This window comes from Dipodomys spectabilis, unplaced genomic scaffold, assembly GCF_019054845.1.
Source record: "Dipodomys spectabilis isolate Male_0828 unplaced genomic scaffold, ASM1905484v1 ptg000155l, whole genome shotgun sequence".
Taxonomy (NCBI): Eukaryota; Metazoa; Chordata; class Mammalia; order Rodentia; family Heteromyidae; genus Dipodomys; species Dipodomys spectabilis.
In genome coordinates, this window is record NW_024870832.1 from 3,372,260 (window position 1) to 3,385,160 (window position 12,901).

The window sequence follows — 12,901 nt, forward strand, 5'->3', positions numbered from 1 at the left end:
ATAATAAGACTAGAAATGGTCATGCTCACTCAAATTGATTGGTTATGCAAAGGAGTCTGAGGCCAAATCCATACACCACAGGGGAGAGTATAAATATTCAATTAGTGATATGTCTGCTGCAGAAGCAGGATGCGACAAAGTATACGTGGGTGTGTGTTTAATATCCCTGGTTTAGAAGGTTCTGGAGACTTGCCCACTGCTTTCTCACTCTTGGAGCTCCTAGAAATTTCTGGGAGTCTATAGAAGAATTTCAAGCCAAGGCTTGGATTCTCAATCTGCCAGTGCCAAGCTCTGTATTAGGCCTCTGGGAACTCCTGATGGTGGGGGTGAGGGCTGCATATGGCATGTGGGTGAGATATTTTGGTGCAAATGTCCCTCAGGACCTATTCTCTCCAGCTTATGGAGTTGTCTAGGTAAGACTAGCTCTATTTTTAAGATTTCATTCAACATAAGGTCAATTTGGCCTCCCAGGGAAAGAGAAGGTTTTCCAAATGAGGGAGGAATGGAGAGCAACATGTATTAAGTATTCCCATCTGTCTTCCAACCACATGGGCACAATTCTGGCAGTGTTCACCACCTGGAGAAAGGGGTTAGAAAGAACTTCACAAGTTCCCACTCAGCCCTGACAGAGAGCCTCTGTGTGGTTCTGTCTTTTGGAATAAAATAAAACAGAAGCCCTGCTAACGCCCAGCAGGAGCATGCTAAGAAGGGCTCCTAGCAGCCATGGTTAGCTTATTTCCATGCAAGCAGGCTCACAGGTCAAAAGGTGGTGATGGCAGACACAGGCTGTTTCTAGAATGACTGCCTGCCTCCTCTTCTCCCCAGCCTATTTAAAATGCTCTTCCAGACTTGACCGTCCAGACAGGTTCTGTTTGCAGTGTGACTCTGTTTTCAAATGGACCCAGGGATTTGCACTTGGCTTTCCAGCTTCCCACTATGACCGAGATGAAGCCCAGAAGGCAATGAGAAGTGACCAGAAAGGTTCTGAACTGGGAAACAGAACATCTGGGCTCATATGGGGGGAAGGGGGTGGGCAATCCGGACTCTATTCCAAGAGGTGGGACACCAGGCTCCAAATCAGAAGGTGGAGCATACCAGGCTCTATACCAGGAGGTAGGACATCTGGGCCCCAACTAGGAGACAAAACATCCAGACTCTGAACCAGGAGGCGGGACATCCAGGCTCCAAACAGGGAGGCAGGACATCTGGACTCCCTGCTAGGAAGCAGGACATCCAGACTCTCAACCAGGAGGTGGGACATCTGGATTCCCAACCAGGAGGCAGGACATCTGGACTCCCAATCAGGAGGCGGGACATCTGGACTCCCTGCTAGGAGGTGGGACATCCAGGCTCCAAGTCTCTAGGAGCAACCTTGAAATATTCCTTCATCTGACTCCCCTGTGAACCTCCTTCTCTTTATCCATGAGAGTGAGGAGCCTGGGAGAGACCTGCTCCCAAGTCTCAGCTGACCCCAAGAACTCTTAAGAGTCCAATTTTATTTTTATTCTGATCGATCTCAGTCTTTCTGGTGGTAATGTACTTTCTGCTTCTCACCTTGTTGGGTTAGAGAGGAAGCAGTTATCCCAAGTCAAAGAAAGAATGGCCTCTTTCATTTTGTTGTGGAGCCAGGACATATATGTGGCAGCTTTTTATCAGCAGCCTGACTGTTCTCTGGCTGAGTGTTGAGAAACAGGGTCATTGAAAGAAACAAAAGCAAGGCTGCCCACCATAGACTCCCTTCAGTCTCCGTGAAGAAAAACACAAAAAAAATCCAGATTGGTCGTAAGACTGTGGCTTCCAACTAACCCACTGCTTTTCATATCTTTAAATCAAGAGTTCTGTGTGTCATCTGGAGTTCTGTGTGTCATCTGGTGATTTTTCATTTTCAAAGTATTTGGTTCAAGTGGGAAGATATCCAAGTCCATTCTACTGACACAGGGGTCTTGACTCACAAGCACGGACCTCAGGGGGCCTTCTACATAGGTCACAGCCACTACTCAGCCAGCTCACCTTCCAGGTCATCTCTTGAAGTAGTCACCCCACCTGATGGAGCAACTATGTACAAAGATACTGGGTAGATCCAATCCTTGGAACCCAAGGCTCAAGTGATAAATGTCTAGTGCTCAGATCCACTGAGAGTCGGGGACTCTGAAGGGAGAGTCCTCACACACACACACACACACACACACACACACACACACACACACACACACACACACAGAGGACTTTATTATCTAGCTAATGCCTGTCTGAGAACTTGGCCCAGACGTCCCAGCATAGCTTGCCTTGAAGGTGATCACGTAGGTAGTCAAATTCTTAGAAAAAAGAAAAAGGCAATAATAACTACTATGTGTTAAAAAGCTTACTATATAAAAGGCTCTTAAGCACTTACATGAATTATCTCACTGAATCTTCAATCTGGCACTGTGAAGAAGCGCATTTTATTAATTGTGTTTTATCAATACCGAGGAACTGAGCTTCAGAGAGGGTCTAAACAGCCTAAAATTATACAGCTGGCCTGTGGTTAAAAGAGACTCCTGACCCACATTTAGTGAACACATTCCTTATACTTGACTGCTCTGAAACCTCAAAGGCCCAGCCTAGCAGGGGAGACTCCAGTGCTATGGCCCGGCCCTCCAGGGAGCCCATGGCCTTGGGCATTATCTGTGTACCCACACCTCTCACCCTCACCCACTATAATTTCCCTATAGCAACAGAGTAGAGATAATCAGCCAGCCAGCCTGCCCCTGCCTGCCACCCAGGGAGTTGTTCAGAATATTAACGATTCCACATCCTGGAAGCCCTGGGCACTCCAGGAAGACAGAGGTGGGAGGTGGGAGGTATGGGGGCAGGGGAGGCATCTATGTGTTTGGCAGAAAGGAGCCAAATCTCCAAGTCCAGTAAGCACTTGTGAGGAGACACAGAGAAGGTTATTAACCTTTAAAGATAGGATTAAGGAAAGGAAAACCTTTGGATCCTTTTTGCTCAGAAATATACACATAGGCATATGTGTATATTTCTGGAGAACCAAGAATGGGAGTAGGGGAGGGCAGAACAATTGAGTCTAGAAACCTAGCCCAAAGCCTCAAATTTGGAAAACTTGTCCTAAATGCTAATCATCCCCTTTAGTCTTTGCTATTGTGATCCATCAGCCAATAATCATGTACATATGAGGAAAGAGATGCTCAGCACTTTTGCTGGACCAGATCTGGGAAGGAAGAAGCCATAGGAGTATGAGACATATCCCTGCCTCCAGGTTTGGAGGCAAGACAAGTTTATGAGGAATAAACATGTATATGAGAAAAAAAATGCTAGAAAGGTGTGGGTTACTAGCTGAGTTTTGCTGGTGAGTCTTGGTGAGGTGGATAGTCAGGGCAGAATGAAGCACTGGGGGATAGGGGTCATCAGCAAGGCTTGCTCTGGCAACGCAGATGGGCATTCTCAGGGTAATCAGATCATGACCAGCCAAGCCATGACACTGAGGAGTAAAAGGGGTTGGGGCATGCAGTTTCCAACAGAGTACTTGTCTAGCATACATGAGGCCCTGAGTTCCATCCTTAATATCCCTGAGAGAAATGCAGAGGAGAGAGAGAGAGAGAGAGAGAGAGAGAGAGAGAGAGAGAGAGAGAGACAGACAGACAGACAGACAGACAGACAGACAGACAGACAGACAGAGACAGGGACAGGGACAGAGACAGAGAGACAGAGAGATAGAAACAGAGAGATGAGGGACAAAGAGAGAGGGGGGAGATAGAGAGAGGGAGATGGGAAGAGAAATGAGAAAGAAGAGAGGAAGAGGAGGAGACAGACAGACAGAGACAGACAGACAGACACAGCCAGGGAAAAACTGTCCCAGGCACATTGGATGGGAGTTAGGAAAAGAGATAGGTTCAAGCCCTGGCCCCACTCAGCTGGGTTGGGGAGATCTTGGGCTCCTCCCTTGCCTTTCGCTTGTCTACCAAATGGATGAGGTCCACTCAGAATTGCTTCCCCCATCAGTTTCTCATAAGGCTCAGAAAGTAAATAGCCTGATGTGTGTGCTTCTTTGAACACTGGGGCAATGGTATGAAATAGTTGGAGTCAAGCATTTTCTTCCTGTTATTCCAGAGGAAAAGTAGAAGCTCCATGGTGTCCTGAGATTTATTCTGTCTAGATAAAATAAAATGAGGCGAAGCAGCGTCTTCACTGAGAAGCCTCATAACTAGTGAGCATGCAGGAGAGGGCAGAGACAAGATTCACCTCGAAGCAGTGGAGCAAAGTTATGAACACCTGGAATCTGAGGTAGCTCAATTACCACCTCTGGGCTATTTCTTCTGCATCCAATTCTAGTGGTAGGCAGCTGTCAACATAGACTATAGACCAAACTCTCGCCATGTTCTCCAAGCTCCTCCTAAGCCTAGCCATGGTTTTCCACATAAAACACAACTTTAGCAAGAACCCTGTTACATTAGTTTAGCAAGACTTCGTCTCTAACCCCGTGATTAAGTTTCTCATCCTCCACAAACATTCAGACAATGTCTGATCATTTTTTTTTTTTTTTGGCTGGTCGTGGGACCTGAACTCTGGGCCTGGGAGCTGTCCCTCAGCTCTTCAGCTCAAGACTAGAGCTCTGCCACTTGAGCCACAGTGCTACTTCCGGCTTTTTCTGCTTATGTGGTGCTGAGGAATTGAACCCAGGGCCTCATGCATGAGAGGGAAGCACTCTACCACTGAACCACCTTCCCAGCCCTGTCTGATAATCTTTATTGTCTTCAACAAGAATCCTTTTAGACTGGCTTAGCCCCAATCCCCCCCCCCCCCTTTCTCCTGAGGTTTTCCATTGGCAATTCTCCATCCATTTCCTGCCCCTTTCAACATCCTATTCCTTGGCTGTGTGTGTGTATGTGTGTGTGTGTGTGTGTGTGTGTGTGTGTGTGTGTGTGTGTGTGTGTACACATGCTGATAATGGAGCCTGATCTCAGAACCTTACATCCTCCCTTGACTTATTTCTGTTCAAAGCTGGTGCTCAACCACCTAACTCATCTCTCGACTTGTGTCCTTTTTTGTTGATAATTTAGAAACAAGAGTCTCATAGTCTTTTCTGCCCTGGACTGGCTTTGAATCTCAGTCTTCAAATCTCAGCCTCTTGAGTAGCTAGAATTGCAAGCATGAACTGCCACATCTCAGATATTTGTTGACTTGAAATTCCCAATCATCCTTGTTGTATTTGAGGATATGTATTCTCCATCTCTTCAAAGTCCCTTGTGGCTGTCTGCCAGTGGCTCATGCCTGTAATCCTTGCCACTTAGGAGGCTGAGGTCTGAGGATCACAGTTCAACGTCATCCCAGGCAGGAAAGTCCGTGAGACTCTTATCTCCAATCAACCACCAGAAATGTGGAAGTGGCATTGTGGCTCGGGTGGTAGAGTGCTTGCCTTGCTGAAGAGCTCAGAAACAGCAACAAGGCCCATGCCCCTCTCCCGCCGCCCCCCCCAAAAAAAGTTCCATTGCAATGATTCCTGTATGTTCCACAAGTGCCCAGAATAAAGAAGAACAAAAATCTTAATTGTGCTTTCACAAGTATCATTGAATAATTGTTCTGACATACCTCACATAATAGATAAATTCATATGCACTCCTCTGGTACCAGGCAGGAACTAAAACACTTGCCTCCGCTTCCTGCTGGCAACAGATTAAGCTGGCATCCCATTCCATTTCAAGCAAACCAAAGTTAATTCCCCATCTTTCATGGAGGAAGTTTGATAGATGCCAGAATGATACCATGAATTCCTGGGGAGGAGGAACCGAGTGGAAATAGCTAGGTGCCATCAGTTCAACCTCACTTATCTTGGGGTAGAGAGGAGAGATGAATGCTTGGAGATCAGATGAGTAGGTGTGGACAAGGCCATGAGAATCTTGTTCCTCTGTGTCCTGACTCTCCATCACAAATCGTTTTTGATTGAGCCATTCTCTTGACCATTCCTTGCTCTGGAATGAGGGCTCTGGTTTGTCTCCTTTTGCATGTTTCTAATACTGAGATTTACCTTGGTGCTGTGGAAGAAGGACTTCAGTTACCCTTATCTAGTTTCTAATAACTTCCTCATAGTCAAGGCACAAAGTTCTGAGTCTTGATCATCTTGTCTGTGAAATGGGCAGCATAACCTCGGAACCTCTGCTCTTCTTTGATTGATCTATGAACAACCAAGAAATGGTTTCTTATGAAGACCATAAGACAATTGAGGGAAACTTCTTGCCAGTGGCACTATTCTTAATCCAAGATTGGGACTCAACCTCGGTACTCAAACTCAGTCCCTGAGTTTGCTTCTGATTGCCACTGGATTTTTTTTTTTTTAACAAGTGGTTTTACCAGAAAATAGAACAGCTAAATAACTTCAGCCCTTTCATCTGGCAAGAGAAGCATTCCGACAAGTTGTGAACATATGCAAAGATGAGAGAAAAGTTTATCTGAAAAGAAATGAGGCAGAGAAAGAAAACACGTGGCACAGATATGCTACGGGCGAGACCAGAGTTTATCCCATATCTGCCATGTTGTAGTGCTTTCTGCCTTTACACCTGTTCTTTGAAGATGGCTTCCTGACTGATGAATCTCCTTTTGTGTCTCCTGCAATCTCCTGATGATGGCAAATCCGGTCCATAGTTCCTCATTCCTTTGTCCTTCCTCCTTCCTTATTCTTGATTAGCCCTTACTTCCATTTGTTTTCCTGCATGTTTTTGTTTATCACCTTCTGTCACTCCCTGTCATTCCTGACTGATTTTCTACTAAGCCCTTACCAATGGGACCTTTGGAGTTTTATCAGTAACTGTAGAAGTAACCGTAAAAGCAACAGTGAGCAAAAATCTTTGTCTTTCTGATAAAAAGTGTCCTGTGCTTTGAAATGAAACCTTACCAGACCAACCCACAACCTTCCTTTTAGACCTTCTTACTTTCTACCACCCATTCTACCCAGCAAAATTGTAGCCATCATCATCATCATTTAAACAACACACACATAAACAACCATGTGCCAAACAATGTGCCTCATACTTCATTCTTCGAGAAACAATCCAAGAAATAAGCTCAGTGAGAATGGGCCAAGCCCACCACTGTCCAGCTGGGGATGGACAGGGAATGCCTGGAAATGCCCTGGTCCAGAGGGTGGCATTAAAAAGTGTCACAGGGACCAGACTGCACAGTTTTGTTGAGTCCATCAACAGGCTGGCAGAGTAGAAGCACTGGCTTCCTGGGAGAGAGGCCACTTACTATCTTAAGTGAAGAAGCTACTTCATTAATATCATTTCACCTCCCCAACTTTTAGGTTCTCCCATGTAAATGAAGATCTTCATCTCCAAAAGCATGCCTTCTGGGCCTCCTATGTGTATAGAAGTATTATTTGTGAAATTGCTTCAATACTGGGATAATCGTAGTTCATAGTAGAATCATTGTTGATAACAACAATGACAACAGCTAGCATTTTTGAACATCCGTCATGGGCCCAGGATTGATGTTAAAAATATCTCATTTAATCCTTAAAGCAAATTTGACATAATTAACTCTAATTGGTCCTATGACATACTTAATGAAACTGAGTCATAGAGCGATTATGCAGTTTGTCATTCTAATGTGTCAGAGTGATGACAGCTACTCAGATACTTGAGACTGGGGCCGAAAACCAAGTTGTTCTCTCACATGAAGATTCTTCTGAAGCTGGTGCCAGCAGCTTACACCTGTAATCCTAGCTACACAGGACGCTGGGATCTGAGGATCCATGGTTCAGAGCCAGTCTGGACAGGAAAGCCCATGCAATTCTTATCTCCAATTAAGCACCAAAAAAGCCTGAAGTCGAGCTGTGGCTCAAGTGGTAGAGCACTTGCCCTTTGAGCAGAAAAGCCCAGGGACAATGCTTAGGCCTTGAGTTCAAGCTCCACAGTGCCACAAAATAAAAAAGATTGGTAAAATACCACTCCAGTCTTGCTACACATCTACCCTATTCTGCTTATTTAAGTCAACTTAAAGTGAAACCCACCAACATAGCAACCCTACATTGACCCTGAACCAATGGGAGAGCGAAATGTGACCAAGAGATGGCCAATAAGGAAAGAAAGTGAAGTTGTCTATAGTCTGGAATGGCTTCTTGCCTTTATTCTTTGCAGCAGGATCTGTGCTTTGTTTTCCTTCTGGAAAAAAAAAAAAGCAAGGACAGCCCAGATATTTTTTCAGAGCTGGAGATGGCTTCAGCTTTCACCTGAGAAAGTGCAAATGCTTGTTGTATAATTTGCTCAGTGCCTTGGGGCCTGCCATGGTCTCCCCATTGAGACTTCAAACCATAAGGTGGTAAGAGGGTGAACACACATGCATGTGAGCAGATATACATATTCTCTCTCTGTCTCTGTTGCTGTCTCTGTCTCTCTCTCTCTCTCTATCACACACACACACACACACACACACACACACACACGCACACACACACACACACACGCACACACACACGCACTCGCACACACGCACACACAAATCAATTCTTGAATTTCCCAAAGGTGAAAGACTGACTACTATCTAAAAAAAAAAAAAAAAAAGATGAAATTCTGTAAGGCTTCCTTTTAAGCTATTTGTAGGTAAGGAAAAAATAAACACTGCTAAGTCACAGGGCAGAATCTGTATTGGTAACAGAAACTTGTCTTACTGTCCTGGGACAAGAGGAACATGGGAACAACACACGGTCAGCATAAGGTTTTTTGACTCTTGTATCTATGATTTTGATATACAAGTAGTCTTCAATTGGTGGGTGGAATTGGATGAGATTAATTGGTTACCTACAATCAATAAGATTAGCCCTAAACCTCCTGGATATAAAAACCTCTTGATCTTTTTTTTTTCTTTACTGTTTGTTTTTTTAGAGCAACTTTTTATTGCAATTAAGTGATTATATACATTTCACAGTATTGTGAGAGAGTGATACTTAGTTAAAGTCACAAACACATTCTAACCTTCAGGGGGCAAATTTTCTTTATCGTGGTCTATAAAGTTTATGAGTTCTCTGAGCTTTGACAACACAGTTATTTCTTCCACATCGAGTGATATGTACATTTCTTTCCTTTTGCTTAGTGTCAGCTGTTCCCTCTTTCCCGCTCATTCCCTCCCTCCCATCGCTGCCATTGAGTTGCTTAGCTCATTTTGATCGATGTCCAGTAGAGCTGATGGGTCCTGCTGTGGTATGTTTTCCCCAGTTTCTCTCTGTTTCTGTGTCCTCCTCCTAGTTTCCCTCCGATGTGCACATATATCACATATGTAGTCAGCAGAATGGGGTCATTTAGTAATGATACAACCAGATGAGTGGAGGTCCTTTGTTTCTCGAGTCTTGTTTACTTTGTTGTATCTCCTTACGTTTTGGATTTAACTTCCACTTATCAGGGAGACCATGTGTCATTTGTCTCTTTGCTCTTGGCTTACCTCACTCAACATGATTTTTTCTAGTCCATCCATTGCCCTGCCAATGCCATTATTTTGTCCTTTCTAATGGCTGCATAATATTCCATTGTATATAGGTACCACAATTTTTGGATCCCTTCATCTGTAGTGGGGCAACTGGGTTGTTTCCATATCTTGGCTATTGTAAACAGTGCTGCAATGAACATGGAGGTGCATGTGTCCTTGTATATTGGTTCCTGTTGTTGTTTCTTTTTATTTATTTGTTTTATTCATCTTTAAATTGTCATACGAAGGGGTTTCAATGCCACATGTCAGTTTATGAATACAACACATCTTTATCAATGTTACCCCTTTCTTCATTCTCTCCCATCTCTCCAATCCCACCCACCATCCCCTCAACCTTCCTAGCTTCATTTTTCATTTGTAGATACATGTTTATCTTTCATTCAGACACATCAGAGTAAAGGAGTTCCATGTGGTAGATTTCAGGACTCCACTCTTTGTTATATTTTCACATGACCGAGGCCTCTATAAGGAAATTCTCTACACGTTCTGGTTGGAACATGACTCTTCCTCTAGTGCTCCCAGATTCTAAAGCACACATTCACCTTCTCTGGGTCATTTGAAATAGGCAGAGAAGGAACTTTGAAAACTGGAAGCTTAAAAAGATGACCCCCTGCGAGTCACATGGCTATGAATGGAGAAACTGAAGTACAACTCCGTCCTTTTAGATTTCCAGGGATTTTATTCCATCACTCACCTTACAAAAGAATGAAGGGACCATTCTCAAGTGTAAACCCAAGGTATTATAAGGATGGGAGAATAGGAAGGGTGAGCACTTGGGCTACTCCAACATCATGATCCAGGTCATAGTCTTAGGTTCAGCAGAAAACAAACAAAATAGGAAGCACCACTTCTGATTCCATGGTTTGCCATTCTGGCTTCTGTTTTGTAGGTGCGGTTTGAAGGTTTGACAGGAAACGTGCAGTTTAATGAAAAAGGACGCCGGACCAACTACACCCTCCACGTGATTGAAATGAAACATGACGGTATTCGAAAGGCAAGTACCCGCTTTGCTTCCCTGTGTAGAGAAGAGAGGACTGAGGACATGCCCTGGGTTCAAATGAGGGCCCTGTGAACCCACCTTCTTGGACCGGATCATTGAAAGAGACTCAGGCATTATGGGTTCTAGAAGAGACTCTTCTTACGAGGTAACTAGGAATTCATGTCCCTTCTGCAAAATAGAAAAGAGAATCCCTCTCCCCTCCCCATTTTTACTCAGAGTGCTGGTAAAACCCATAGGTCAGGAATACACATCGAAAGCTGAGATCTGAAGATCACGGTTCAGAGCCAGCCTGGAGCAGCAAAGTCCTTGAAACTTTTATCTCTGATGACCATCAAAAAAGCCAGAAGTGGCACTGTGGCTTAAGTGGTAGAGTGCTAGCCTTGAATGAAAAAGCTCAGGGACTGGAGCCCAGGTCCTGAGTTCAAGCCCCAGGACTTGCACAAAATTAATTACATTTGATATGGAATATGCCTATATACTAAAACTTTTACATAATTTTCAAGTCCATGGGATAATATTCAGAAGCTTGTGCTATCCTTGGGCAAAAAAAATAATGCCCAGGCCCTGAGTTCAAGGCCCAGGACTGGCAAAAATAAATAGATAAATAGACTATATATTATTATTATTGTAAAGGTGATATACAAAGGGATTCCAATTACATGATTCAGGTCATGAGTACATTCCTTCTGAAGCCATTTCACCCCTTCCTTCACTCTCTCCCAGTTTTTCTCTCCCATTCCCACCTACAAGGTGTGTAGTTCATTTTCCACACAGTGTCTAGTGAGGACCACTGCTGTGTTTGTTCAGCCTTTGTCCCACCTTTTCTGTGTCTCTCTTGGTTACTCCCGAAGACAAAGAAACTAACAAGACAAAAGGAAAAGACAACAAAATCAACAACAACATCAAAGTCTCTTATTTTTGTGGCCTCAAGTTTTAGCATTCAACAAAAGTCATTCGCCAAGGGAAGCTTTTCCTGACCTTCTTATGTTTCATGGCAGCCTTGATTTCCCCATGTGGGGTCTTGGACACAGGTCTGTCTCCTTGCAGTAGTGTAGGGATGTAGAGCTAGTCGGGGATGATAGGTGGGAATAGTTCCGGGAGCCTGGAATGGAAACCTGGCTTCTCTACTCACTAGTCTGAACACATTATTACCCAGGTTCTTTTTTTCTTTTCTTTTTTGTTGGTCATGGGGCTTGAATTCTGGGCCTGGGCCCTGTCCCTGAGCTCTTCAGCTCAAAACAAATACTCTACCACTTAAGCCAAAGTGCTCAAGGTCAGCACTCAGGCCCTGAGTTCAAACCCCAGGACTGGCACCAAAAACATATTCTTTTTAAATGCAGATTGCTAGCTTCCAGCTCCTGGGTACTTAACTTTTTGAGAAAAAGAGACGAGGCCCAGTGACTTGCATATTTTCAAACTTGGTTGCTAAACAGACAGGTGCTTTAGAAAAGAGGAAGTCTCGAAGTGAAATCCGTCTGACTCTGTAACAGGTGCATGATTCAAACAAGTGATTTAGCCTTCCTGAATTCCATAGTCTCTAGGATAATACCAGATGCTGTTGGTAGCACACCCCTGTAATAGGAAGAATGGGAGTTCAAGGTTAGCAGGAGCTACCTAGTGAGATCGGAGAGAGGGGAGACAGAGATTGAGAGAGGAGGAAGGGAAGGGAAGAAAAGAGAAGAGAAGGGAAGGGAAGGGAAGGGAGGGAAGGGGAAGGGATAGGGGAAGGGGAAGGAGAGGGAAGGGAGAAGAGGAAAAAGAAAGAGGGAAGAGGGAAGAGATAATACCCTTCTGCCTGACAGAACTGCTGCAAGAATCAGGCGACAGTGCCTGAATCCACTTAGTAAGAGGGTCAAAGGAGCAACACTGGGCCTGCAGTTGGACACCCAGCCCACGCCTGCCTGTTTGCTTATCCCCATTTGACGTCAGTATTGACTCTGAGTGAGTCAGGCTGCATAAGTCCGTGGAATAGATGAAGCAGCAAACAACTCACAGAGTAACCTGAATATATATGTGCGTGTGTATAGATATATAGATATATATCTCCACAAACAAATGGTGGTGCTTTATTTTTTCCCATCCTGAGGCTGTATTTCTTTTTATACTTACCTTCCTACCACTAAACCCTTTCTTCAAATGTGGGGCTTACACATTCTTTGTTCAGAGGGGATCTGACTTTTACAAAATCAATCCCTCCACATCCGTGCCTTTTGGGGCCTTTTGCCCAATCAGGCTGCTAAGCAATCATGTTTCAGGTTTGCTGAGGGTGACCTAGTTGGGCCGGTTTCTGTAAACATGACAGAGCCTTACCTGGTGTGTGCAATAGAAAGGAAGCTATTTGATCCTGGTTTGAGTTTCCAGCCTATATCTACTAAATTGTAAGCCAGCACATCCTCTGGGTGTCTGGATGTAACTTGTTATCCACAGAAA

At 44.4% G+C, this 12,901-nt stretch overlaps 1 protein-coding gene across 7 annotated transcripts in view; it reads left to right on the plus strand.

Annotated features, from left to right (window-relative positions):
• Gria1 (glutamate ionotropic receptor AMPA type subunit 1) overlaps positions 1–12,901 on the plus strand; it is a 345,667-nt gene that overhangs the window by 211,890 nt on the left and 120,876 nt on the right. For all 7 annotated transcript variants that reach the window (XM_042692388.1, XM_042692387.1, XM_042692390.1 and 4 more), the window contains one exon: positions 10,361–10,465. In XM_042692388.1, the coding sequence (XP_042548322.1) occupies positions 10,361–10,465 (105 nt within the window). The remainder of the gene's footprint in view (positions 1–10,360; positions 10,466–12,901) is intronic.